The 27,900-nt window shown below is 39.5% G+C and overlaps 1 protein-coding gene across 1 annotated transcript in view; it reads left to right on the top strand.

Moving 5' to 3' along the window:
- The window catches only part of LOC139741092 (coiled-coil domain-containing protein 154-like), a 39,124-nt gene extending 12,436 nt beyond the window's left edge, over positions 1-26,688 (top strand). Inside the window, exons 6-18 of the mRNA XM_071651682.1 lie at positions 7,513-7,595; positions 11,522-11,617; positions 13,299-13,524; positions 14,801-14,929; positions 15,725-15,849; positions 16,844-16,990; positions 18,108-18,246; positions 19,186-19,221; positions 20,262-20,458; positions 21,964-22,186; positions 23,401-23,421; positions 25,653-25,739; positions 26,418-26,688. Coding sequence (XP_071507783.1) covers positions 7,513-7,595; positions 11,522-11,617; positions 13,299-13,524; positions 14,801-14,929; positions 15,725-15,849; positions 16,844-16,990; positions 18,108-18,246; positions 19,186-19,221; positions 20,262-20,458; positions 21,964-22,186; positions 23,401-23,421; positions 25,653-25,739; positions 26,418-26,684 — 1,776 coding nt within the window. The 3' untranslated portion in view covers positions 26,685-26,688. The remainder of the gene's footprint in view (positions 1-7,512; positions 7,596-11,521; positions 11,618-13,298; positions 13,525-14,800; positions 14,930-15,724; positions 15,850-16,843; positions 16,991-18,107; positions 18,247-19,185; positions 19,222-20,261; positions 20,459-21,963; positions 22,187-23,400; positions 23,422-25,652; positions 25,740-26,417) is intronic.
- The last annotated feature ends 1,212 nt before the right edge of the window (positions 26,689-27,900 follow it).

Below are 27,900 nucleotides of genomic sequence, written 5' to 3'. Positions count from 1 at the left end.
AGCGCTTAAACACGTATTGGCTTTCAGCAAGAAGATGAGGGGGTTGGAGATGAGAGAAGGAAACAACTCAAAAATTTAAGTAGCTAGCAATCTCTTATTATGAGTGGTAAAGAAAATGAAAATGAAACAAAATTTTACTTTATTCTCCACGAGGTAATACTTTCAAGCCGACCAACACGACCATGGTCCATGCAATACAAAGGGTTCTCTTGGTCTCTAGACAGCCGGGTGCCCCTTGTGATACAGTATACTGCGTCAATTTTTGTATTTTTGAGGGGCAATTATATTTTTTCTGTATGAGGGGACTGCATTCTATAGTCCTATCTGTGTATACGAGTGTTTCATTGAATTTCTTTCTTTTTTTTGGTGGAAATGAAATAAATCATTTTTATAAGTATGTGTAGGCATATTATTGGTTCCATGACATATTAAGTTCAAGCTCGAAACGCTATTAATGTTGAAGCTTACATAAACCCTAACCCAAATCATAACACCTAACCTTAATCCTAATCCTCACCCTGCCTTGAACCAAAAGCCCAATCAGACCCATATGCTAATTCTATTTTCAAAAAGATATCAATGCCGGAGCATAATATGTCCTGTCACCAGGCATATACAAGTATTCTATAGCATTTCTCACACTATCACCATAGTAAGGGCCAAATAGGGCACTTAGCAAAGAGCACTTTTTAAACTTAAAAAGGGGAGGGTTTTTTTTTTTTTGGGGGGGGGGCGCTCAAGGGCCAAATAGGGCACTTAGCAAAGAGCACTTTTTAAACTTAAAAAGAGGAGGGTTTTTTTTTTTTTTTGGAAATGGGGCAAATGCCCCCCCCCCCCCCCCCCCCCCCGTTCCGCCGACCTTGCATATAGTTATGTACTGTATTAGCTATAGTAGCAATACATCGAGAATGGCTGAGGGAGGGCGGAGTGCCCCCTGACGAATTTTGCAAGACCTTTTCTTTTCTTTTTCTTTTTTTTTTTGTCTTGAATCAATTCTCTGTTTAACACACATTATAAATGTAATTTTAGTTACTTGTGAAAGGAAACTCTGCTCCCCTTCTTTTCTCCTGTTTCTACATCCAAAAGCAGCACATGTCCCAGGCATTTTGCAACATAAATCTATGCTACTTTCAGTAGAATTTGCGAATTTAAGAACATTTTCGATTTCTAAACTCCGATGGAGACCTTGGCAAAGATGCTAGCCTACTGCCGTTGCATCCCGCCGTCGATCTCCCTGCATGCTCCACTAGCGCTATACGTTATCGGTACGGTCGCTAGTCGAAATTTGCCCGGACCAAAATGGCGAACGCCTCCTTCTATCGGTCACAGGGATTTTACGGAGTCCGCCCTCTAGTGTTCTTAGTATATATCTCTATGGAAATAACCAACTCCCAAAAAAGTCTAATCAATGACCATTCACAGAATTATCTGCATAATGTGCATTACCTCTTCGGGGAAAATTCCACCTTGTGTCTAGGTAGATTTTGATATCAAGGGTAGTAAAGTAAATACAACCAGAATTGAAAAGAGAGTGGTTGAAATCAAACTGAATATGAGAAGTTATTGAATTTTCAAGATGAGCGTGATTTTGTTAACCAGTGCTATTGGATACAATATCATATGCAAATTTAATAGGCAGTTGATGATGTCATAGCTTTACATGTCTGACCAATACTATGAACATCCAAATCTTCCAATCAATTCTCTTGATGAAGAATTCTGCTACCATGTGGTACTTAAAATCTCTCCCCTGTACAAAGTCATTAGTGCAATATTGCTTCAACTCCAAAATGAGATAATATACAAAATATAGTAAAATCAAAAGAGTCTATTTGTGTACAAGTACTGTAGATATCAATGACACCATCATCTTGCTAGTTTGTGTATTGTGAAGGTAACTGAAATCGCTGTTTTTGGAAAGTTAATGAAAGCTTGACATTACACTTCCCACTCATACTGTAGATCTTTTTTTTTTCCAATTTTAATGAAATTTTAATGTCAAAATGTTTGTTTTATTCTAATCTATTTAATAAAGTCACCACTAACACAGAGTGGATCTTACAAAATGAATTTATGTTTGCAGTGGTGTAGTTGAGTGATTAGGCAAAGCAGAAAGGCCTTACTGCACTTACACTTACTACATGTAAGTGAATTTTCAATTATGGCAACTGTAGTGCTGAAGCAAATATAGCTTGCAAGATTGGTATAACTGCACACATATATTGAATTGTACTCAATTGCAAGGTCTCTTAAATGCATTAGGGCTGCAACCCTACCTGAAGTGGCGGGGTCACAGCTTTAAAGGGATGTTTAGTTTTTCGTTGCTATGGGGATTCAGATTTTAACTTTTTACAAGATAATTAGAAACCACTCATATGAAATATTAAAGAACACACAATTCTGAGAGGGATCAAAAGTTCATTTGATGAAATTGGTTATGAAATAGGTAAGATACTATATCCAAAAACAAAGCAAAATTGTCCTTATAAAAGCTGTGTCCCACCTTTTTTTTTTAGGACCACTTTGTTTTTGGATATCTCATCCATCTTCAAACTGATTTTCATCAAGTAAACTTTAGATTCCTCATAGAATATTGTGCTCTTTCATATTTTATATAAAGTGAGTTATAGATCCCCATCTAAACCGAAACTACATCATCCCTTTAATGCTGTATTTTAGTTATCTGTGTGCATGGATGTGAGTCTAGCGCGCATGGTTTATTGGTTTTCTTTAAATACTAATGACTGTGTCTGATGTATAGGAATCAGAAGTTGAATGTTGTATGTTGCATTATCAAAGGAGCAATGAAAAAAAGAGCCACAAAGTTGAGCAAATGTGCTCCTAAAGGCAACCTTTAATAAAGTTTCCAGCTTTAAAAAATTGTGAGATGCATGGTCCTCCAATTTGTACCACATGTTACCAGGATCTCCGATCATATAGATGGGAAGCACAAAAAAAAAGAGAGAAAAAAAAAAGAAAAAGAATAGCTAGACAATTTAAAAATGTGAAAATCTGTAAGTGACCACATACCATAGGCACCACCCAATACTGGATAAGCTGTTATTTTTGTGTACAGATATTTTCGCGAATTAGAAGGTCACAGACATTTTCGCGAGATGTTGTTTTCGCGAATTGACACCTACGCTATCTTGCATGCATTGTTACTCTAGTGTATGGCGACATTTTCGCGTGTTGTTAAATTTGCGATCCAAAAGTGATTTGCGAAATTCGCGAAAATTAAACCCTTGCGAAAATAACCACTTAAAATACAGTATTTTCCCAAAGGCAGAATGGAAGAAATCATGAAGCAGTAAATAGTATAAAAGTATTGTGACAGTGGTTCATTGATCTCTTGATTAGAACAGGGTTCAATGTACTTATTAAAAGAATTTAAAAAATAACAAATAAACTTTGGATACAGGGAGTGTCTTTTCATGATTTTGAACAATTTAATATCACCACACAGCTTAATTAGCAAAGATGGACAGTTTTTATAAACCACCACATATGCTAAAACACCATCGAGTCCCACAAGTTATGAGAGAGAGAGAGGGGATGGGGGGGGGGGGGGAGCAGATAGTTTGAGCAAGAGCAATACATGCTTCATTCCATCTTTAATTTTGCATGTGTCAGTTCATCAGAATGCTATGATTGAAAGGTGGTGGTCATTTTCGGATGATTACAATTCATAGTTGTGTGGCTGTCCCCATGGGAGGGCATTTCGAAGTGATTGTTGTGGCAGTAACTTCTGGCACTCGATTTCATGATATGTGGTGTACCGTCTTTCTGACAAGCGAGAGATAAGCTGGGGTGCAGCCATGTTTTGAAAATCACAGAAAGAACCAGCTATGCATGTAGTGACAGTTGAAATGTGTGGGTTGAAATGAGTTAGCTGAAATAATTTAAAAGTCAATTTCAAGGGAGAACAAAATGGGAAATATCCTATATCCACTTGTGTTACTTTAGTCATTGTTTTCTCTTGTACAAAAAACTGCCACAGATTCAAAATTGATAATTAAAAATCTATGACTAAATCAAGACGAGTGGATTTTATAGGCAGTGGATGCTTCCACTGTTCATAGTCTCACCTCATCAGATGTGTCTCTATAGTGAAGACAATAGTCTCGCCGCATCATACATCTAGCTTAACAGCTTATATAGAAAATAGCTGCATCTTCTGCCTAGGTTACTGGTATGGGCTAACCCTTTCCCTGTCCTTTCCTCCCTTTCCTACCCCTTTCCCCCTCCCTTCCTCTTCCTGTCCCCTTCTTTTTTCCCTTTCCACATGTACCTTTTCCTTCACCTTTGCCTTTTCACCCTTCCTTGCAGACTTTCACCTCCCTCCCTATTCCCATTCCCTTCTACCTCCCCCTCCCCTATCCCTTCCACTCTCACCTCCTTCTCCCCCCCTTTCCCCATCTTCCTTTCCCCCTTCCCTTTATCCCTCTTTGGTACCCTTCCTCTCTCCATTCCCCAATCTTTTCTTCCAATTTTCCTCTTCTTCTCTTCCCCCCTCCTCCATTTCCCTTTTTGCCACCCCTTCCCTTTTCCCTTCCCCTTTCTACCCCTTCTTCTTTCCCCATACCTTTTCCTCCCCTTTGCCTTTCCGTCTTCCTTTCCTATTCCCTCCTATTCCCTTCCTCTTCTTTATCCCCTCCCCTATCCCTTCTACTCTCCTCTCCTTCTCCCTCGTTTTCCCCTCCTCCTTCTCCCTTTCCCTCTTCCTCTTCCCCCTCTCCCTCTCCCTCTCTCTCTCTTTCCCTTCTTCTTCCCCTCCCCCTTCCCACCCTTTCTCCTTCTTTTCCCCTATTCCTTCCACTCTCCTAACCTTCCCTTTTCCTTTTCGCCTTCTTCCGCCCCTCCCCTCCCCTCCCCTCCTCTTCCCTCTCCCCTTCTTCTTTTGCTCCCCTCTTCCCCTCTCCTTCTCTTCCACTTGCCTTTTACCTACCTCTCAGATCCCCCTACTCCCTCTCACTATAATGGAGATATTCCATGCTCTTATCAATAATGAAATATTACCATACCTTATGTATTCCATTACATGTGCAATCAGCATCACTTGATAGCCTAGTTCTCATTTATCAAGCTATTTATGAAATGATGTTAGAGCCAGAAATATTTTATCCACATAGTAACACATTCTTTTTCCCCCAAAGGTAGACCAGTGAATAGAAAATAATGTGTGTATTATTTTTGTGTGTGTTTTTTTTCCGGTGGATTTACATGTTTTCTTTGTTATGGAAAAAAAAATTGGTTTGTGCACTGTCACGTTTATTATTACCTCCGCCAAGGGAGGAGGTTATGTTTTCGTTACCGTTGGTTTGTGTGTTCGTTCATTCGTTCGTTAGTTACAATGTAGTTTGTCCGTGTGCAAAATAACTCAAAAAGTAGTGAACGGATTGGGATGAAACTTGCAGGAAAGGTTGAGAATGACACAAGTAACAAACGATTAACTTTTGGTAGTGATCCGAGAATTTTGGGGGAATTTATGAAGGATTTTTGATATTTTGGCAGGTAGGGTCAATGAACTTGGGAGTTCACGCTGCACGTATTTGAGGTTTGCATGCACGCACTAAATGTGCGTGCTCTAGTTTGTGCTAGGGCGCGGCGCGCCGTGCAGCTGAGGGTTTGTGACGTAACAAAGGCTTTCAGCACACAATGCTATAAGTACGTATGGGTGGAAATCACTGATATCACTGTGGTCTCTCTGGAAGAATAAGATCAATGGTGGAAATGAGCTGCATGCTTGGCGGAGGTCTGCGCTCTCAGAGTGCTTCTGTAGTTGTCATGTGTGGTGTTGTGGGACTAAAACTTGACTCTCAGTTGTAATGTATGACATTTGTTTTATCGTTCCTATGCATGAATATGAAAATACTGGTAAAAATGACACCGCATTCCATGCATACCAGACTACCATACCATCTTTACATGATAAGTGTAGTTATGATTGCAGGAAAGGAAAATTAAGAGGGTCAGCATATATGTCTAATAGTGGAATACCTAGTATAGGTTCTTCAAACAGACTTTTTTTCCATTGACAAATATGCAATACATTGCAAAATTGCACTGTGGAATTGGCTCCAAATTTACCAGCCAGAATTTGGGAGTCGGCAATTGCAGCAAAATTGAAAATGATTGTGCGAAAATTAGACACCCAGGGTAAATTGCCGTGGAATCAACAACTGATGATAACCACGCGACATTGTTCAGCTCGATGTTGGGAAATGAAATTGAGAGAGAGGGGGAGAGAGATAGATGGGAATTGCGGCAGATGAATTTGCCTCACTTTGGCATAATTCCTCTGTCCTCGGAAAGGCATAGAATATGGATTTCATGATAGATCTCATCCCCTTGGTTTGATGATATATTCATGAGGTTTCTTTGCCATGCATGTTTTATACTTGTATACATGTCTCTTTTTCATACATAATGTATTATGTGCAGTGCATGTGATGTGATGAAAATAATGCACTGTGTACATAATAAAGCAAGTTAGGAGTCCTAGTGAAACTGCAAATATATTTTTAGATAAGTGTATTAATTATTAAAGGGTGTGTACAGTTCTGGTTGAGGTGAGGATTTAGCTTTTAACGTTTTGCGAGATATTCAGAAACCACTCTTTGAGATGTCAAAGAGCATGCAATTCTAAGGGGTATCAAAAGTTTATTCGATGAAAATCGGTTTTGAAGTGGCCGAGATATATCCAAAAACAAGGTGAAACAAAGAGATCCTAATAAAGGTGTGGCCTGTAGTCTTTTATTATTATCACTTTTTGGGATATCTCAGCCATTTGAAAACCAATTTTCATCAAATAAACGTTTAATCCTTGTTAAAATTACACGCACTTTCATATTTCATAAGAGGGTTTCTCATTATCTCACTTAGGAATGTAAAGAACATGAATCCCCACCTCAACCAGTACTGTACAGCCCCTTTAACATGTGGATATATCAGTTCTAGAGCATTTATGCTGGCAAGTCAATAGTAATTGCTAATTCTGCCTGGTTGAGATTTTACTGGGCTTAGAATTGCCCTGTAAAATTGTATCATGAACTGCTATTTGAATGAAAGAAATTCTTTCATAATGAAAGACAATTGAAAAACCCTGCTTGCTAATCATGTGGTTGTAAAAATGCAGTCATTGGGATAGAAATCAAGGTGGTGAATTAACTGAGCTACAGATTCGTAGCTAACTGAATTTGGATGAACAAGAGCCAATTAAGAGTGAGAAAAAAAGGTGTGTGTGTGTGTGTGTGTGTGTGTGTGTATGAATGTCTGCTCTCTGAATTGTACATGTAGGATTTTGCAAGGACTGATACCAGTACACGATATCTCCCTTTAAATACTTTTCAGCACATGATGTGAATTGCACAGTGAAGTGGCAGTACAAATAACACATTTAACTCGCAATCCATTCCACTAATGTGGGTGATAATTTGACATCTTTTTACCTCCTTTTTTTTCTGTTTTTTGCTGTGTTGGTTATCTTTCCTCTTCTCTTGCACTAAATAGTCCGCCCAGCTGACTTCTCTCAATGTGCCAGATCCCTTCCTAGAAAAACTCATAGATCAGTTGAAGTCCCAAGTGAATGACAGGTAAAAGTCGGCCACACCATCAAAGTATTTGCTTCTTTTGTTTCTTTGGTTTGTTGTGGTTATTTTAGTGTGCCTGAATAGAATAAAGAAAAATTGAGTGAAATTTATCCCCTTTCCGTGCTGTTTCTTTTTAAAAACCAATCAGCTGAAACAGAACTGTTATATTTCTTTTGTGTTGCATGTTCCACAAATTATTTGTTGATGTTATCTGCCCTTTCTGAATATAAAGGCACTTTTGTGACAGTCCAGTCTGATGTGATATTGCAGTAATCTAGTAGCCTAATTTTCCTTGTGTGCATGCACCAAATTGTATTACATTCAGCATTCTTGAGAAGTGACTCCAACCCGCCACACAGTAACAGACTGTTAGTTTTATGGTTACTCAGTATGTCTATTTATCAATTCTGTGCGTATGTGAATTTGCAGCTGATTCCATGCGCAGCTTTTCTTGTCTCATCCAACCATTTAATGTAAAATTCTCAGTCGGTTAAATTTGCTTTTTTATGTCCCAGCTGTGAGGCATTTTTGTTTATTGTGTTGAACACTTTCCCCTCTTCCCCTTCAGTGGTGGGTCAGCACAATTTTGAAATTGAAAGTGGTGCGTGGGCCCCTTTAATGTTTTAATCAGAGCATAGAATGTCTAATGACATATCTGAGCCGACCTTGCCCTGACGTTCATAATTATGCCCAGAATTAACCTTGTGTTCTTGGTTACTAAATTATGCACGTACCTGACCTCAACAACAGACTGTCTGTCTGGATGCATAACTGTGGATGTCTGTGAGAATTGCAGAATTGACCTTCACTGATTAGGGCATAATTAATGAGGCGATGCATTCGGATTGAATAAATTTACTCCATTAACAGTGTTAGTGTTGCATTATGTATTATGTAGCATGGATACCACACACTGTGCAGAAACCATCACATCTGTTAGATAGAAAGATTGTATTAATTTATTGAAGCACTGATTGACTAGTCATTTTAAATGAAAACCTCATCCTGCAAAGAGTATGCTATACAAGTATTGAACGGTATGAGTCAACCTACAGTTGGACGTTCCTTGTGTAGTGCTAGAAGGAAAGTGATCCATCTGAATTGATATGAATATCAAAAGAGTCATCTTGAGAAACTACATTGGTCGACAGTGGCCCACAGATAATGTACTTTTTTTTTTTCATTGTCGTGACTCTTTGAAATGTATCAGAACAAGGAATAGATATCCTCTTCTGAGGTATCATAATAACAAAATTTATACTCAGTTTTCTTGGATTTAGCTAAGACTAAAAACTAAACAAAACAAAACAGACTGATAGGGGAAAAAATGACTATAGTCATTACCTTTAGATCAGTTTTTCAGAGCTGCCAACTAGTACTGATTTTCAGTAATTTCTACTGAAATTGGACAAGAATACTGAAGGTTACAAGCAAATTACTGATTTTAGAAATCATTGTCTGTGATAAATTCTATAACACTGTGAAGGATTACTGATTTTCACTCAAAAAAGGTGCAAATTACTGATTTTCAGCCATCAAAGTACTGAAAGGCTTTTACAAAAGTTAGCAGCTCTGGTTTTTATGTTACAAAGTTCTCTTAATAGCAATTCCTGGCCGGGCAAATGTAGTAGAAAATCAAAATCTCCTGTCCATAATATCATAAATTTATAATCATTTTTCAATGATGATTACCTGGTAGCTATTCCCTGACAGTTCCCTCCCATTTCTCTCTGTTTCCAACAGTATGCTTGTAAAATTTTTCTTTATGCCTATTTGTGCATGCTGTGTGTCAATTTGGTGTTTAAATTTATTTTCTTTATTTCCTCTTTTTTGTTTGCTTTGCTTTTGTGCATGCTTTGCATTTGTATTCTCCCTGGCCGAACGGGTAGATGGATCATCAGAGAAAACACAACGAAAACCAACACCACACTACTCAAACGACAGCGGTGTTGCGATCTCAGCTCGATGCTCGGTAAATGTTGCGTTGTAGTTTGAGTGCTGTGGCTCCCTAGAATGACTGCCTGCCACAAAGCCACCCATAGGCCCGTATTGACGAAGATGGTTTAAAATCAAAGCCATCACTTGAATTAAGTCCATGGACTAAAATAAGCATGAAACAGGCACACCTTATGGGAGTATCAATGCATAGTTATTATTGGATGTCTGTTGGCATACATGATCTACATCATGCTGTCATTTACTTAGAAAATAATTTCAATGAACCATGGACTAGATTTAAACTTTCCTTAATGAATACTGGCCAAAGAGTCACCAGAATTCACAATCTTACGTTTGTCCTGTCCGAACAGAGGTGACTCTCGGCTTTAAGATGTTATATCCGTGTGTCAAAAAGCCAAAGCTCCCAAAGTCACTTGATTCATTTGTCAACAGTGGCAAGGGGCAGGAGAAATCCAACTAAAAAGTAGGAGAAGCCATAGGGAAGAATGAAAGGTCTTGTGAGGTTGCTGTCTAGGGAATTAAGATTATTAACATGAAGTACTGAATCAGAAAAGTAAAACAACTGGTTTAATCTTAAATTTATTCATTTTTTTTTCAATCTGTTGATTGGGAAAATATTTCGTGAAAGGCCTCCATTTATCTTCCATTAGCTTGCTCTGATGCACTGTCTTGTGTCACACTTTGAAAATGTGTTGTGAAAGAATGTGTATGAAGAATTTCCTTTTTCAAGACATAATCTTCTATAGATATCATTGGAAGGTTGGGGGGGGGGGGGGGGAGTATGACAAATTTCAATACTTTTCGAATCCCAAGTCAACAAGTTTAAGTAAGCGATTGTCATCCTTGCTCATCTGCGGTGGTTTTGTGGAAGGCAACCACATACTGTATGCTCGCATGCCAGACAAAAAACAATTGATGGGAGTATAAGTCTCCAGCTTGAATTGACATTTCCTTTGAACTTGAAATTATATTTCCATCATGACCTTGAGTGACTAACATAATATTTGAGCAAACATTGTAGATAGGATAAAGCAAAAGGTATAAAGGATGATGCCATGATTAGAAAGACATAGTTGATAATACTTTCTGCCACATGCACATTTTGTGCATGTGGACAACATGTAAAAAAAAAAAGAAGAAAGAGGCAAAGTTTGTCTTTGCATGATTTAAGGGCCTTTCATCAATTTGATTTTGTCTAAGAATATACCACCAGATTGCCACCAGTTTGAGGAAAAAATCACAAGCCAAACCCTTGTCATCTTTAATATGTGTTCCTTTGTTCCCCTGGATATTAGTGTCAATGTAGACCCTATATATTGGTCTGATGTTCTTACTAAAATTAGACAAAATGCAGTGCACAAGATGTCAAAATGAAAGTTACACCATAGAGCTGTAGAATACACTTATTACTTTAATAGTGAAAGTGGTAGTGAATAGAGCAGTGAGCAATGCTTTATGATGATCAGACATGTATGTGTACTTTGCATGCTTTTGCAGATGTTCATCTTTGCTTTGTTCTTGTCAGTTTCAGTTTGTATTGCAGCCACAGCATTTGAATATGTGCTAAAGTAAGTTACTTCATTGTGGTAAAAGACTGATTACTTTCTTGTTTTATATATATCTAATGACATCATGTTTAGTTGGAATGCCTTTATACTTAATGCTTTTCACAAAAAGTTGTTGCTAGGATCCTGATTTAAAAAAATAAGAAAAGAAAAGAGAAGAAAAAAGCTAGTGAGTTTAAAAGCTGACAAGCAGTGATTCAACTGGTTCAGTATTGGCAAAAAGTAAACTACGTCCAAGTTGCTTCTTGGATTAACTCTGCTTGAAATAATAGAAATAATTCCACAAAGATTTTATGCATAGTTTACCACATAGAGAGAGAGAGAGAGAGATAGATAGAGATAGATAGAGAGTACATGAAATGAAAATGGTGATGAACATGAATTGCATCTCGTCCACATTGACAGGCTGGGAGAGATTCGAGATGTTCTCATGGATCTGAGAAACAGGATAACATCTGAGGAGACGGAAAGGAGACAGCAGGAGCAGAACATACAGATCAAGTAAGCCTATAAAGTCCATGAAGACCTTTTTCTTTGATACACCTTACAAAGTCTTTGAACCTGTTGCCCCTTCTGTTTCCCAGCTAGCAAACTAATGTATAGGATGTGTAAGGCATGTGTGATGCATTGATACAGTGTATATGCATGGTGTATACAGAATATACTGTATGTCAAAAAAAAAAAATTACAATGATACCCTCCCCAATGATAACTTTGAAAATAGTGAATCAAACCAAACACAGTTTCAGGATATGAAACTATAACTCATTGCCCACATTTTACAGAAAACCCCATTCAATTTGCTTCAGTGGTCAAATAGAAATGAGGATCTTTGTAGAGCATGTCAGGAATCTCTTCCCTCCAATTTCTGTCTATTGTGTTTACACATTGATATGCAGTTCCACGAGCATCCAAGTTCAAAACTTGGAAGAATCAGACTCATGACATGCTTTACAGTATTCCACATTTCTTTGTGACCGCTTAACCAAATTGAATGGGGTTTTCTGCAAAATAGAGCTAAGATGTTCTATTTTAAGACCCTGAAGTAGCATTTAGGGTGCATTGGAGCGCTCTAAAGCAAACCAAAGCGAACTGAACCAAAGCGTACCGTAGGGAGAAAGCGTACCACACAAGTTATTTTTAGAAAAGGTCATGCTTGTTTGTAGCAACAATGTCATTCACCTGGCGCTTGAACTACTTACAGCTGTTCCGAACAAAGAGAATGATGTCTTTGCATTGTGATGAATGCGCATGATACACGCATGCTTTACAACGAACTTTTGGTACGCTTTGGTACGCTTTTGGAGCACATCGGGAAGTGGTCCACTTTTGGCTCGGTACAGTACGGTACGGTACACTTTAGGAGCGTTCGAACGCTCCTAAAGTTCGAACGCTCCTCGAACGCTCCTCTGGTGCGGGTATGGTACGGTACAGTTCGCTTTAGGAGAGCACTCGAACACACCCTTAGATGGTTTAATCATATTGGGTGTTATCGCTGCAAAAATCCGATTGTAATTTTTTGGGGGTCATACTGTACTCCACTGACTTTCAATCACGAGGTCCCTGGTTAAGTCCCTCGGTTGCTAGAGTTGGGCACCTACGCAATCATATGTATAACACAAACCAAACATTTCATCCAAATTATCCAGTGCAAAACAAAGATCCAGTGAACAGCAATGGAATGTGGGAAGTTGGACCAGATGAATTTTGGGATATTGTATCTGTGCAGAGTGAGAGCAACTCATAAGATTTGGAGATTGTTTGCAGTCATGCACAGTAAAATTGTGACAAAAGTGAGAACAAACCAAATGGTAACCAACAGAAAGGTATCGCAATGCAGAACATACATGCCCCAGTGGAAGTGTAATTTTTTTTTTTTTTTGTGAAAGGCACAAAATGTACGCTGGCTAAAGGTTTGTCTTCTCATAAAAATCATTCAAAAAAAAAGAAGATTGATCTGACTTGACACAAATCACTGGGTATCAGTACACAAAACATGTAGGTAGTCGCTCAAAAGTTCTCCCATCAAGGTTAAAGCCAGACGTCGAATTGGTTTCCTCCACCTAGAAAAAAAAAATATTAGAAGTTTAACATGCCTTAAATATCTCTGCTTGGAGCTCTCCTGTGTGATCTCATCGACCTTTCCCCCCAATGACCCTGTCTGTGACATCTCAACCCCTAGGACCAATGACCTCCAGGCCCAGATCCACGAGGTCGGCCGCAAGCGGGACGAGTCCATGCACGCCCTGGACGTCGTGCAGCGGGAGCGAGAACATGCGGCTGACAACGAGCGGCTGAAGATGCACGGTAAGATCGCGGAGATTGCCGAGGAGGTCAGCAAGAAGATCCTGTCCAAGGAAATTCGTCTGCGGGAGGAGGCGCAGCAGAAGTTTTCAAACATCGAAAAGGTACGCAGAATGCCTTCCCTTCTTCGGCTGCTTCTTCCTTTCTTCCAACTTTAAAGGACAAGTTCACCTTCATAGACATGTGGGTTGAGTGAATGCAGCAATATTAGTAGAACACATCAGTGAGAGTTTGAGCAAAATCAGACACTCCGTTCAAAAGTTATTAATTTTTGAAGTTTCTGCTCCGTCAGGGCTGGATGAAAAGACTACTATAACTTGTGATGTCACATGAGTACAACGATATAAAGAAAGAATAAAGAAAATTCAACATATCTCCATTTTTCTCGCATAACAAAAGAACGCTAGACTTCTCTCTTTCAGAAGGCAGGGGGAATAATATTACCCTTAACATACATCAGTAGCAAGTCAAAGAAATGTGCACTTTATTCAAAAAGTAAAGTTTTGTGAAATTCTCTTTTTATTTTACTTATATAGTTGTACGCATGTGACATCATACACTGTAGTAGTCTTCTCTTCCAGCTGTGACTTCGCAGATACTTAAAATATTCGTAACTTTTGAACAGATTGTCCAATTTTTCCTCAAACTTTCACTGATGTGTTCTACTAATACTGCTGCATTCTCTCAATCCTTATGTATATGAAGGTGGACTTGTCCTTTAATTGGAGGGTTACAGCAAACATTGCAGAAAAGTGGGAAAACAGAAGAGATATGTGGGCCATTGCATGTGTAAAGCCATGAAATATCCAGTAATGGAAGTTCTGATAGGGCGGTTTTCATTATAGAAATTTCCGTCAGGTTTGAGAAGTTTTGATATCTATGAATGTATGATGTAGATACATTTATGATATATTTATGATGTACTGAGTTCTTGTATTAGTATCGTAAAGTTTTGAAATTTGGATTAGCCATGGTTTCATTGCCATTGTATCTCTTTTCTTGTTAAGCACAAAAATCACCCGTCAATATAGAATGTTTTTCTTCTCATTGCACTGTCAAATATTCCTCTATCAGCTCAGCCATGTTTCAGGACTGATTGCGATGAAATTCAGGCACATCCAAGTGCTTTGTCTGTGTTTTTCTTTGTCCCATACTCTCTGAGTCTCTATGCCTTTACCTTCATTGAACTACATTTTGATTCTGTTAGTGATGGCCAACTGTCCCATCAATGCATGCTTTATACCCTGTCCAAGATGCGTGCCATTCAGTTTCAAGGAAAATGTTAACGTGTCAGAGAAAACTTAATTATTATTCTTCTTCCCATGTTTGTTTTCCGGTTAGCAACGTTGTCTTTTAACCAGAAAATGTTGTTTCTTCCAGTACCTGCATGCGGAGCAGGCAGCCCGTATTGCCCATGAGCAAGCCATGAGGGAGGAGAACGAGAAGAGGTGGGCAGCACTGCAGAAGCTGACGGAGGAGGAGGTGCTGCATGTCAGGGAAGGACAGAAGGTGAGAAGCTGTGATGTCTGCTGTGTGCTTGTCTTTGAGTTAACTGAAATGTTCACACACCCAACTCAGCCAATAGCTTGCTACGTTTGCATAGTTTTGCTTAAGAAATAAATTTAAACAACTCAACGGAAAAATTCCATGAATTTGAATAATCATGCAGTACCCACTGGAAACTACAAGGATTAGAACCAGCACTGGCTGTCGGATGGAAGCTCATTGGTCTAGTGGATAAGATGCCTGTCTGGAGAGCAGGGGGTTGTGGCTTTGAATCCTACTCGAGTATGAATGCCCATGATTTCTTTTGTCATGGCTACTACTACAACACTGATCAATTCAGTGCTTATTTACGTCGATGTAGGGCAATTTGTTGATCAGTTGCAATAAAAACAACTCACTGGAAGAATTTCATGAATTTGAATGATGAAACTGTTGGTGGCTTTAGCATGAGTGTCAGAAAGGATTGATAGGAGGAGAAAGCAAAGAATGTAAAAAGAAAAGAAGGAAGAAATTGGGGATTAGTAGGAGGGAACTAAGAAGGACAAAGGAGAAGAAAGGAGAGAAGGAGAGAAAATAAGGAGACAGAAGAAGAAAAAGAGATACAGGATGAAAGGAATGAGAAGGATGAGAATGGGAAGAGGGATTGAGGATTTGATTGGAAGATAAAGATGAGGAGAGGGATGTGGAAGAAGGTTGATAAGTTAAAAGGCATTTGAAAGGGAGGGTTAGAAAGAAAGGAGAAGAAGAGATATATTTTCAGTTTCAGTATTGTAATTGTCTCTTACGTTTCATCTGCAGCTGGACAGGCACAAGAACCTAGGAGGCATCAACAAGATGGGTGATTCGGTGGAGAAGCTGGAGAGGCAGGCAGCCGAGACCAGGAAACAGCTGGAGCAGGTCATGAAAGCCGAGATTAAGACAAGGTGAGACTGGAGGGTCTGTGCTCATTTGTTGTGTATACATATAAGACCCTGTTTACAGTGCCGGGCTGGGCTGGGCCGAGCCGCGGCCGAGCCCAGCCTCAATTGCGAGGCTGGGCCCTGCAATTTTGTCCGTTTACACTGCTGGGCTCGGCCGCGCTTTTGATTCAAACCTTTCAATATTTTGTCGTAGTGGCGCTCTGCTTGTAAACAAATGCAATTTGGTATTGTCTGGTTTTCAGACCCTTTGCCAAATGAATTCGGTGGCGACGAAGTCACCGTTCGGGCAAAGGCCTTTGCAGAAGGAAAAAATCCTTTGGAGGACAAAACCACCTTAAACTATACTAGTTTCGACGTTGAGGGGGTTAATATCCTGAACAGCGAAATAGTACATGCAGAGGGTTTGGAAGCCAGACTAAAATTGGCCGCGCATTTGGCCCAGTTTACGTTTACACTGAGAAAAGGCCGGGCTCGGCCGCGGCTCGGCCGCCGTGGCCGAGACCACCTCCAGAGTGTGGCCAAATGCGAGGCCAGTTTTGGCCTCGCATTTGGCCTTTTGCGCGTTTACACTGAAATGAAGGTGGGCTCGGCCGCGGCCGAGCCTCGCACTGTAAACGGGATCTAAGTTCCACGAATTAGATAAAATCAAAATGATAGATGTTACTCCCACACACAACAGAACAACTAAGTCTTCCTGATTCTGCAAGAGGCTTCCCCAAAAAGATGTTTAATGTCTTTTCATGTCTTCATAAGAGAGAATGTCAAAGCCCCCACTGATTAGAGATTCAGTCATAAACAAGGAGGTGCATTTGATATCACCTCACTGCCCTTTGAAACCTCCATACTTGGGAATGGTTGCAGTTCTGTACTATATACTGAGTAGTATGAAGTTTGTATCGTTACATCCCTTGAAGAAAAGACAAATTTTGTCTTGTATATTAATCAAGATTGTCTGCTGATGAAGGATCCCCCCCCCCCTTTGTCTCTTTCTTTTTAGGCAAAGCCAAGACAAGCAAATTGAGACCAAGATTGAAGACGTCCAAGAGAAACTGGGCGTGGCTATTTCCACCCTGCAGCAGGCCATTGGTGGCATCAATGAGCAGGTGGCAGTGCAATCCAATGTGGTAAGTCACACAAAGAATGTGTTTGTTTGTATGTATATTCCCTTTCCACCTGTTGCATTGAGTACCAAAGTGATGATGTCACAGTCATTTGTTATAGCTGTGGTTGAAACCAGGTGCAAGCATGGTTACTGACAATAGAGTACCAGGTGATGATGTGGGATGACCAGGTGTGAGCATGGTTAGAAACAATAGAGTACCAGGTGATAATATGGGTTGGAAGCAGGTGCAAGCATGGCTAGCAAACAATAATGTTTACAAATAGTTGGGTCAGGTGAGGTTGTTTACAACCAGTTTCCGTAGCGATGAATGGCTGTGATATTACACTTTGGTATTCTGTTGCCCACAATTTAATATGTTATTGATTTGTTATTGATCTGTCAACTGCACCACAGTTGAAAGGTTCAGATCACAATAGTCAACTTGAATAAGAAATGTATGAAAATGTGGAATACATACATGATACAAACAAACTACTGCCCTCACTTTTTATTGTGAACACAGTTGAACTGATAAGCAGAAAGTCTTTGAGTAGTGCCATATTTGACCAAGTTCATCTCTGATTTGACTTCCTTTCTGTTACATGGCAGAGTAGATGTTCACTGGCTGAAAGCCAAGTTCTTAGATATCAAAGTTATTGTTTTATGAACATCCATGCTTGACCAGTCTTCTTTTGCAAATAAAGACATGTCTTTTGAGGGCTTTGTTGCTTGGAATGCTAGTCATAGATTCAAATATGATTCCAACTCCCATGATATAACAAGCAGTAATCCTGACTGCTGACTGATCTACAATGTATGCTATAGCAGGGTTTCTCTTAGAGTTAGTTACTGTTAGGGCATTTCATTTTCTGATGGAAACTGTAACTGCTTATTTCTAACTTGTGAAAGGGATACTACATGTGTACCTCCCAAACAACACTGAGCCACTCCAATGCTACACAAGACATAGAAACGTATTGCATCCACATATGGAAAAAAAAACCCCAATAACAAATCATACAAAGAATGAAAGTGACAGTTTCTCCCTCTATGTCTCTCCCTTTCTCTGTCTGCTTGTCTTTATGTGTCGTATGTCTGTCTGTTTGTCTGTCTCTCCCTCTCTTGATAACCCTCTCTGTTCTCCCTAACCCATGCAGAGCCAAGACAAATTGTCGGTGGCCTTGGAGGAGGCTAAGCAGAGCAGCCTGAGGGGACTGGCTGACCTTGATGCGAGGCTGAATTCCATCAACAGCAAACTCAACACCCAGGAGGAGACTCTAGAAGACAGGATAGTGGCGGTATGCGTGACATCGTCTAGGGCATCAGCCATTCACACTACTAGTGAAATGCCACAAGATTTCAAACTTAATTTGCTCATACGGAAAAGTAGACAGTGTAGCCTGTTCGCATACGCGGTCTTCCACAGGGCCCTGTAACATAAAAATATCAGACATAGAAATTCCAAGCACAAATCATACGAACAAAGAACATGAATGTACAAGTAAAATGCTTTCATCTGATTACATACAACGAAAAGTTAAGAAAGAACATATGAATAAATGCAAATGTATGGGATAGAAATTCTACAACACAAATTACGTAAACATAGAACATAAACGTGCAAGAAAGTCCATTCATTGTGTACAACAAAAAGGAAAGAAACTTTAGAAAATATATGCTGTGAGATCTTAAACTTCAACAAGTTTCTTGTCACCAGATTTCAGACCGTAAGAGATTTTCCTCACAATAGATTAGTATGTAGCTCCACTTTGCGCTTGAGCAAAAAAAGGTCATTTGTACCAACAGGCGTGTTGGTTTTAATTTCACTGAAATGAGCATCTGTGACGTGATGATTATTCATGTGATCTTTATAGAACTGTGCTTCATCTTGCCAGTACATCCACCTGATAGTAAGCCTGATATTTGGCAATTCAAAAGAAAAAGGTTGTTAATACATTCAATGCAAAACAATGAAGAGTAAGATTTCCCAAGTGTCCACTGATGGGCTATTCTGGTCAGTTGCACTCACAAGCTCATTCTTTGTTTAAACATGCATTTCAAAAATTGTTACGTCTGGCTAGCTAGCGTATGCATAGCTTATGTTATCAATAGCAGTGATTAGATAGTAAAAGTATCATGATTACTGCTTCTGTGTTACCAGTAATTACCCAACCTACTTCATTTGCACTCCTCTCATACGTCTGATTCCCTTTTCACTGTGTCTTGTTCATTTTCAGGCTGTGGAGGCTTCCATGGCAGAACAGGATTCACAGGTGAGTTCTAAATATCGTTTTCTCCGCCACACACATTTTTCGGCTCATCATCTTTGCTATTATTAGACTTCAATATCGGCATAAGGTTTTGTGGATATTGCTTTGTGGCTACCAAGTACAATATTGTTTTGTTTCTTTTGGGTTTTTTTTAACATTGTGTTGAGATTGATTATTTTCCTGTCTTCTTTTCCTTTGACCATGAAATATGGTTGCAGACGACATATTCTAGTGGGATAGAGACTTTTAATTGCTACATCAACATTGATTGATTCATCTTTAATGACATCACGTACGAGGCTTGATTCATATGAATATGCTCAATGACTTTTCTGTGAATTGCCTGAAGTGAAACACTGAATGGTTTTTGCCATTTTCAATGTAGGCGATGGTAAAGTGTTGATGACATGGTATATATTTGATTAAAATCTCAGTAGCTCAAATCCAAGTTGACATTCATTGATGATTTAATAGTCTGCTCTGCTTGGGAAGCAGTATTTAGTTTTTATCAGTGTTTAGATATCCTTGTTGTGTGTTCATTGGCCAGAGTACCTATATGGAGGAAAATGATGAGAGATTTAGGCTCTCCTCTTTTAATGAAATGTAAATGAAAAAGCAAAACTAAACAAAACCTTGTGCTATTGCTGATTTTTTTTTCTATTGTCACTCTTTGTACAAATGCATTAGTAAGATCGCAACTGCTGACGTACATTTTAACAGACATGTCTGAAAAAAGGAACCAGTAGGATTTGAACTTTTCATCTGCTGCTTTCCGGGCAGCGACACTACCACCAGGCTATCCCTGGTTGCTGGCAGTGACATGATGAACTTGGAATGAATACCCAAGCTCTAAAATTCTGACATTGCATATTTTTCATGTAGAGGGGTAAAGATGTGCTTTGGTTGATGTTTTTATAAATTGTTACCCTCAGAACAAATGTACATGTGTATCAATCTTCCCATAGTTGAATTCTTTGCCCTTTTGTCATGCATCAGACTGAACTTTGAACCCCTTCCCCCCCCCCCCCCCCCCATCCCTTCAGATCATGTCCAAGGCTGTGGAGGAGCACACGGAGAAGCTGGACACTATGGAAGACTGGAAGGACAGTGCAGATAAGAAGATGAGCAACATCAAGGAGCGGATGGACGAGCTGGGGCCGGAGATCAAGGAGATGAATCGCACCAACGAGACACTCCAGGAAGACATGAAGGGCCTCATCGACTCAGAGGCTAAGGACAGGTGGGAATGATAGGACCGCTTCTTCCCATTAACCCTTCCCCCCCCCCCCCCTTCGACTCTGAGGCTAAGGACAGGTGGGAATGATAGGACCGCTTCTTCCCATTAACCCCTCCCCCCACCCCACCCTCAACTCTGAGGCTAAGGACAGGTGGGAATGATAGGACTGCTTCTTCCCATTAACCCTTCCCCCCCCCCCCTTCGACTCGGAGGCTAAGGACAGGTGGGGATGATAGGACCACTTCTTTCCATTAACCCTACCCCCTCCCCCAACTCTGAGGCTAAGGGCAGGTGGGAATGATGGGACCGCTTCTTCCAATTAATCCTCCTCTCCCCTCTGCCCCTCTTCTCTCACACACAACTCCAAGGCTAAGGACAGGTGGGGATGATAGGATCAAGTCTTCCCATGAACCCTCCCCTCTGACCCTCGTCCCCCCCCCCCCTCCCCCCATTGACTCTGAGACTAAGGACAGATGGTGATGATAGGATGGCTTCTTCCTGTTTGCCCTCCCCCCCCCCCCCCCCATCCACTCCGAGCCTAAGGAATGATAAGTGATGATAGGACTGCTTCTTGCCATTAAGCATTCCCTCCACCCCTCTCCCCTCCCCCTTCCATTTCCCCCTTCTCAACCCCACTCTTGTTCTCTACACGGCCACCTCCATGTTTGTGTGTGTGTTGCTGGTTGTATTGGTTCAAACTGCAAGTGAGCAGGGATTGATGTAGCAGTGTATGTAACACCATTATTGAAATCTACCAAGTTCACATTGGGTAATGGACTGTAAAGAACTTGAATGATTGTATGTCCTTGATTTGTTCAAGTACAGATACAAGTTGTACAGATTATCACTGCTCTTTAGAATCAAGAGCTGAGTGGAAAGTCATTGGTTTGATACAACAGTCTTAAAGGGACTGTACAGTACTGGTTGAGGGGAGGATTCAGGTTTTTAACATTCCTAAGTGAGATAATGAGAAACCTCTTATGAAATATGAAAGAGCATGTAATTTTAAGAAGGATTCAATGTTTATTTGATAAAAATTGGTTTTCAAATGGCCGAGATATAAAAAAGCGATAATAATAAAAGGCGACAGGCCACGCCTTTTATTAGGATCTCTTTGTTTCACCTTGTTTTTGGATATGTCAGCCATTTCAAAACCGATTTTCAAATAAACCTTTGATACTCTGAATATCTCGCAAAACATTAAAAGCTAAATCCTCACCTCAACCAAAACTGTACAGTCCCTTTAAATCTCACATTGTGAATATTCCCTGTGTGTTCCTGGTTTGACTTATTTCATTTATTACTCATCTTACCTCCCATACAGTCTCCATTAACACCCTCGTTTACTATTGCTACATGGTAAGCAATAAGGTCCATACCATACAATTTTGGTCTTAACCTTTACACCCCTTGTTTGAATGCCATGCCTTGATTAATAACCCCCCCCCCAAGTATTGGGGAGCACCTGTTCACCCTGCTTGATCCCCCATTTCCCTCTCTTCCTGCAGGATCCGAGATGTGCAGATGATCAGACAGGAGTTCTCAGTCAAGTTCACCCAGATGCAGCAGCAGCTGGAGTCCAACGCCCAGAAGGGTGGGGCAGCCGGTGCGGCACCCCAGGCCGCGCCCATCCCTGTCTCCCAGAAGGAGAAGCTAGCAGCAGGCAAGGGAGGCAAGGTGGACTCTGCCGTCCTGGAGAAGATCGATTTCATGGACGAAGAGTTGAATAAGGTCAGTTTCAATGTAACTCATAATAAATATTGCCATGTTGTTGTTGTTGTTGTTGTTGTTGTTGTTGTTGTGTGTCTGTCTCATGAAGACTACAAGTGTGTACCATGTTTTCTGTTCACTCTCCAAATGAGCTAAGTCAGAGTATATCAGTATGTCATGGAGCTACAATGTAGAACAGCTAGATCCTTTACATACAAATTCTCTTCAAGCATGTTTGCCCAAAATGTGAAATGTGACACATCATCGAAACAATGTCAAAAATTATCTGTAAGGAATTGATGCGAAATCATTTCATACAAAGGAAATGAAGGCGTGGAGGTATGATGTATTTTGCTACATTGTTGCAGAATGTGCTATTGAAATGATTTCAGGACACGTCAGTGATCCATCCATGTGTTGTTTATTAGAAGATTGCGCATCATGCAAAACTTGTAATTTGGAGACAGAAGGTTAAAAGTGGCTTCACAAGGCTCACAGGCAGCAGTAACGTCTCTATGTGATGATCATTGCCTGATTTGTTGATGTCTATCATGTCTGCTTTATGGTTTGCTGGACTACTGCATTTCATACATACACACAAACAAGACCCATCTTCGTTTACTCATGAATCAAGTTTTTGGCAGATCTAAAGTTCAGTCTGTATCTCAGAATTTTGATAGGGCATGAAGTTGAAATCTGTCTCAACAGAAATCAGGAGCCTACCCAATATGAACAATGAATTCCCAGTAAAACATCCTCATACCAATTGCAAGATTAATCTTTATAACATGGCCATTTTCACACAAAGATTTAGACCAACTAGTCTCATATTTTGGCATTTCTGATGAAGCGTGTGACGAAAGTGCTATATCTATAAATGAGCTAAACATACTGTCACTTACATCTCCATATCTCATTCATATACACTGTATCTTCCAGGAGGACAAGAGTTTCTGCTCCAAATCAAGCATCCAAATTGAATGTGCTCGATCTGATATCACAGAGAGCAAAACACCATTGAATCAGAGCTGGAAGAATTACTCACTTGCTTCCTTCTGCCAAAGTGGTTTGATAGTTGCTTCACAGCCATCTGTGACTGTTCTTTGCATTAAATTTGATCCTTGTCTGATCATGGCAATTGCTTTCCTCTTGCAATCATTACCGTGATTACTGTCGCTGTGCTCAGTGTCTTAACGTTAACATTTGTATTGACTCATCCCGCATTGCGACCACAGCAAAGGAGAAAGGTTGATGAGGTTTGTATCCCCAACAACGTCGTTGGTGCCTCGTTTGTTATTATTTTGTTGCTCTCTCACACCGAGTAATTGATTGCCGTATGCACTCTGCACACCTGTGATTTCTTTCTTTGTTTTCACACGTATGTGTATGTGTATGAAGATCGCTCAATGTAGCACATGATGTTTACCACCTCATTTCTCATGAATCATTAACTAATTAATGAATTGATTGATACATAGAGTAGAAGGACAAATGATGTTGAGATTTGTTTCCAGTATTCCACATTAAGCAAGTAAACCAACAGCTGGTGGATACGTTTTGCTTTGACAGCATGTGTAATAATAAAAACAAAGGAAATGTAGTAATACCATTGATGATAATATTAATGCTCTTTTGGTTGTAGTTGCTTTCTAAAGAATTCAGAGACCCTTCCCCCCTTTTTTTTACAGCTTCAAGTAGACAGATAATAGTTTGACTTACATTTTGTTATTTGCAAAGTAGATTGTGTTTGTATGAGTCTGCATGCACCACGTCACACATTAAAGTGACCAGAGTTACCCTTATTTTACCTCTTAGATGCTTCTGACAAGGATAAAATGCCTCCCATGGACAATAGATGTTTGGTATTTGCTGTATCAGAATCAAACTGGCATTTTATGTTTAGGCTAGAATCTCAGAGTCATCAATGTAGAACTTGAGAAAAAAAAATGACTACAGCTGGTCATTACTATAATTTTGGCTCAGGCAGATTGATTTCAGCATTCTGATGGGCGCCAAAACACCCCTTCTTCAGATGCTTTTTAAATAAACAGCAGCAAAGAGTGCTGTCACAGAATTAGTCTTAGATATATGCACTTATTCTGTGCTGATGCACTCTATTCATCAAACGTTTTAACTCTCCCCTTCCAAATGCGCATTTTTGTTTTTATGATCAATCATACTGTACATTGTAAATGAGTGATGTTAAGTTTGCATTAGGTCCAGGTAAGGTGAATATACTGTTGCTTTACGTAAGAGCCCACACATTAGTAATATCTTATTTACTAACAAAATATTCTGGTTGTATGTGAGTTTCCTTTACCAGTGTTCATGATATTGAACCTGGACTTATTTTCCCTCCAATGTTTGTTTGGTTGGTTTGTTTTTGATGACACCTCCATCACCACATGACATATAGAGTCAAATATGTCAGTTGGTAGTTGGTTGGTTTCCCCTAACATACTATGTCAGAAAGTTGATTGTGTTTTCAGAGTTGATTTTATCCCCTGTATTGCTGATACATAATTGTTGTTTACCACTATATAACTATGCACATTTTGTTGTTTCTATTCCACATCTCAACACTTTGACTGTATGACCATGAATATTAGCTTCATTCACACACACTACGTGTTCAGCAACTCTCATATTAGTATATGAAAGCCATGGCATAAATGTAAAAAAAAAACCTTCTAGGATAATCATCCAGGAAACGTGTTTGTGTTTGTAATTTGCTGTGTATGATATACAAAATATGTTTGCATGACCCATTTTATATTGCTTATAGAGTGATAGTCATGAAGTTTTGATGAATGTTGTCACATTATTTCAACCATCATGTGCATGATCCCGAACCAAGTGTAAATCCAAAATGTATGTGTTATTGTACTTGACTTTTTTTTTTTCAAGCTGAAAATTCTGTTGTTTTTTTAATGAATTTATTTTTCTTTTGTCATGCCTGTTGCAGATAAACATTAAGTTACTGGTGTGAATAAATGAAAAGTTTCTATTGAAGAGTTTAAACCAACAGGTCACTTTTTTGGTGATGACCACTCTCTTGCATTATGTAATGATTTGCAAACTTGAGTTTAATTGGAATAACTTCCAAGAAATTGGAATCTCTTCAGCTTGGTATTGCTCTAGAGTTCCCTTTATTAAAAAAAAAAATGCTGTCTCTCAGTTTCTGTGAAATGTTATCCATACAACATGTAGATACTACTGTAGTCGTGGCGAATTGTGAAGTAGCTCTATTATCATTCATATCGAAGTAAAGGAACAGAAATTCAGACTTATTCACGTCATTGATCGCATACATACTTTGTATCGTGATGAAGAGAAGTGTATTTAGAAATAAGTATGAAATAGCTCAAGATTCAGGTGCAAAACAATATTGGTTTATTTCAATTTTCATTACATTTCAGTGAATATGATAATGCAATACCTTCACCCCTTGGTCACTTTTGAGTACTGTGTGGTCATAATCCCATAGGTCAAGGAGCAGATGGCGAAGGTGGAGAGCAGTGTCCAAACGGTCAGGGTCCATCTGACCAGGAAGGTGGAGAGTGAGACCAAAGCGGTGAGTTGACCATGAAACAGCCGGAAGTGTTGCTGTTCAAGAGATTGCGTGATCGATGAGTGTTGCACCTCAGCAGAGAATGTAAATGACACCAAAAGGGTGCAAGCAGAACGTGGATTGGTGCCTATGAGTGGGACTATGCTCTAGAAAGATAAATAAGCACATATACAAAATCCTAGTTGACGTATTATCGTGGTAGAGAGTATGTTGATGTTTTGTAAGTGTTTGTTGGTTTTTGTTTGTTTGTTTGTTTTTAAGGGGGAGTGGAGTTTCTAAGAATAAGGGGCACAAAGTAAACTTCATTCATTTCTGAGATGCTTACACCCAAATAACTGAGGATAGGGAGTGTGTCAGGAATTAGTGATATAGAAGTGAAAGCATGACAGGAAGTTGCACAAAAAAGAAAGAGGGCATGATGTTTTATCAGTCAGGTGTGTCATCTCGTCGAAAAATGTTGAGTGTTTTGTGAGCTGGTTTTTGTACTATTTGTAAGAAGATTAACTTGTGAACACTTAACTAACAAGATTTTACACAGTCACGGAGATGTTTGTGTTTAGGAGAACAGTGCACCAACTAACTCCCACCACTTTCTCACTTTTTGACCCGCACTTCCTCTCCTTCCTCTGCCGTAACTCTCACTCTTGGTGTGCCGTGCAATGGTGTGATGCATTACCGTAGCGACGGGAAGAGATACGTGACCTTCAGCTGGTCCTCGAGGAATTTAAAGATGAGCTGGAACCAATCATCGAGAGACTGAAGAAGGAAGAGAAGGATAAGGAGAATGATGATAAGGAGGGATCATCAAAAGGAGACGACAAAGAAGACGATGGCGGAAAGAAGAACAAGGAAGATGATAAGAAAGATGATGGGGAAAAGAATAATAATGATAGCAAAGACAAAGATAAAGATGACAAAGATGCAGGTGGCAGTGGTGGAAATGACTGAGGGACATGAGCAGAAAAAAGATCTTACCTTTTGTATTCTTCCTACAAGGAAAACAGCCCTCTGTAGGGGTGATAATCAATGACATCTCACTTTGCAGCAGTGCTTGTAACAGCTACAGTGTTGTGGTGTGAATTGGTGTTGTTGTTTTTTTGACAAAGTCCATTATTTTACCAACAGTATTTTGTTTATGAAGATTTATAGTAAGAACCTGATGAAAACTGCACCTTGAATCAACTCCTGAGTAGGAAGATATCATAGAGTTTTGGTATGTTTTGTCTTGGTACGTTAATACCTGTAGAAGGCTAATTGCACTCTCAGACAGAAAGCCAAGCTGACCAACTGTACAAATGGCTCACAGTCCGATGACTGTGTGCAGATTACAGTTAGCATGAGAAGCAGTATCAGCTGTATGAGCCATGCATGTGCAAGCTTAGTTGCATCAAGTGTGTGGGAGCGTGCGTGTCTTAATATGTTTGTGTGTGTGTGTGTTCAAATCCAGATCTAAGTGTTGACTCAGTTCTTCTGGTACTCATGCTAGAATGAGTAAAATTTTTATTAATGCTTGTGATGCATATGAATAACAGTTAATTGATAAATGTACATGTAGGAGTTGTCCTAGTGCTGGAATGATTTCTGTCCTGAAGTGAACAGAGTGAAAACCCTGTGAATGAAAATTCTTGAAGTTCTTACGAGGTCCTTGTAGATTATAGGCAGCTATCCAAAGTCTTTAATGTAAAACCTTGAAACAAGAAAGTAGCCTTCACCTATCTGCAGTGTAGAGGTGCCAAAAATGTTGATTCTGTACATTATATCCTCATGTACATATTTTCTGACATCTCATTGTGTAAGCCTACATTTCATGAGAGGCAACTGAAGAATCAAAATCTTGCCAAATGTTAATTGCAGATAAGACTTCACGTCAATTCCACTTTGACTCTTTTTTTTGCAGCAGAGTCTTGTATAAGTGCACTTTTGTTTAACATCTCATAGATGACATCTCACTACAAATTCTCCAACTCTTAGATCAAACTATACCAGGGGTTCAACTCCATCAAGTTCCATCGAACACCGAGAATAACAGTGTTTGTAGCCACTGACAGAGGTACCCTACTGAAACATACAAATAGATAAATAAATAAATAAATAAATGAATAAATAAATAAACAGATTGATAAATGAATGAATAAATAAATAAATAAACAAATAAATAAAATAA

The sequence above is a fragment of the Diadema antillarum genome, unplaced genomic scaffold (assembly GCF_040938485.1).
Source record: "Diadema antillarum isolate AM-2024a unplaced genomic scaffold, OU_Dant_1.0 seq00000901_RagTag, whole genome shotgun sequence".
NCBI classification, from domain to species: Eukaryota; Metazoa; Echinodermata; class Echinoidea; order Diadematoida; family Diadematidae; genus Diadema; species Diadema antillarum.
Note: the sequence above shows the minus strand (reverse complement) of the source record. Positions and strands in the feature narration are given on the sequence as shown.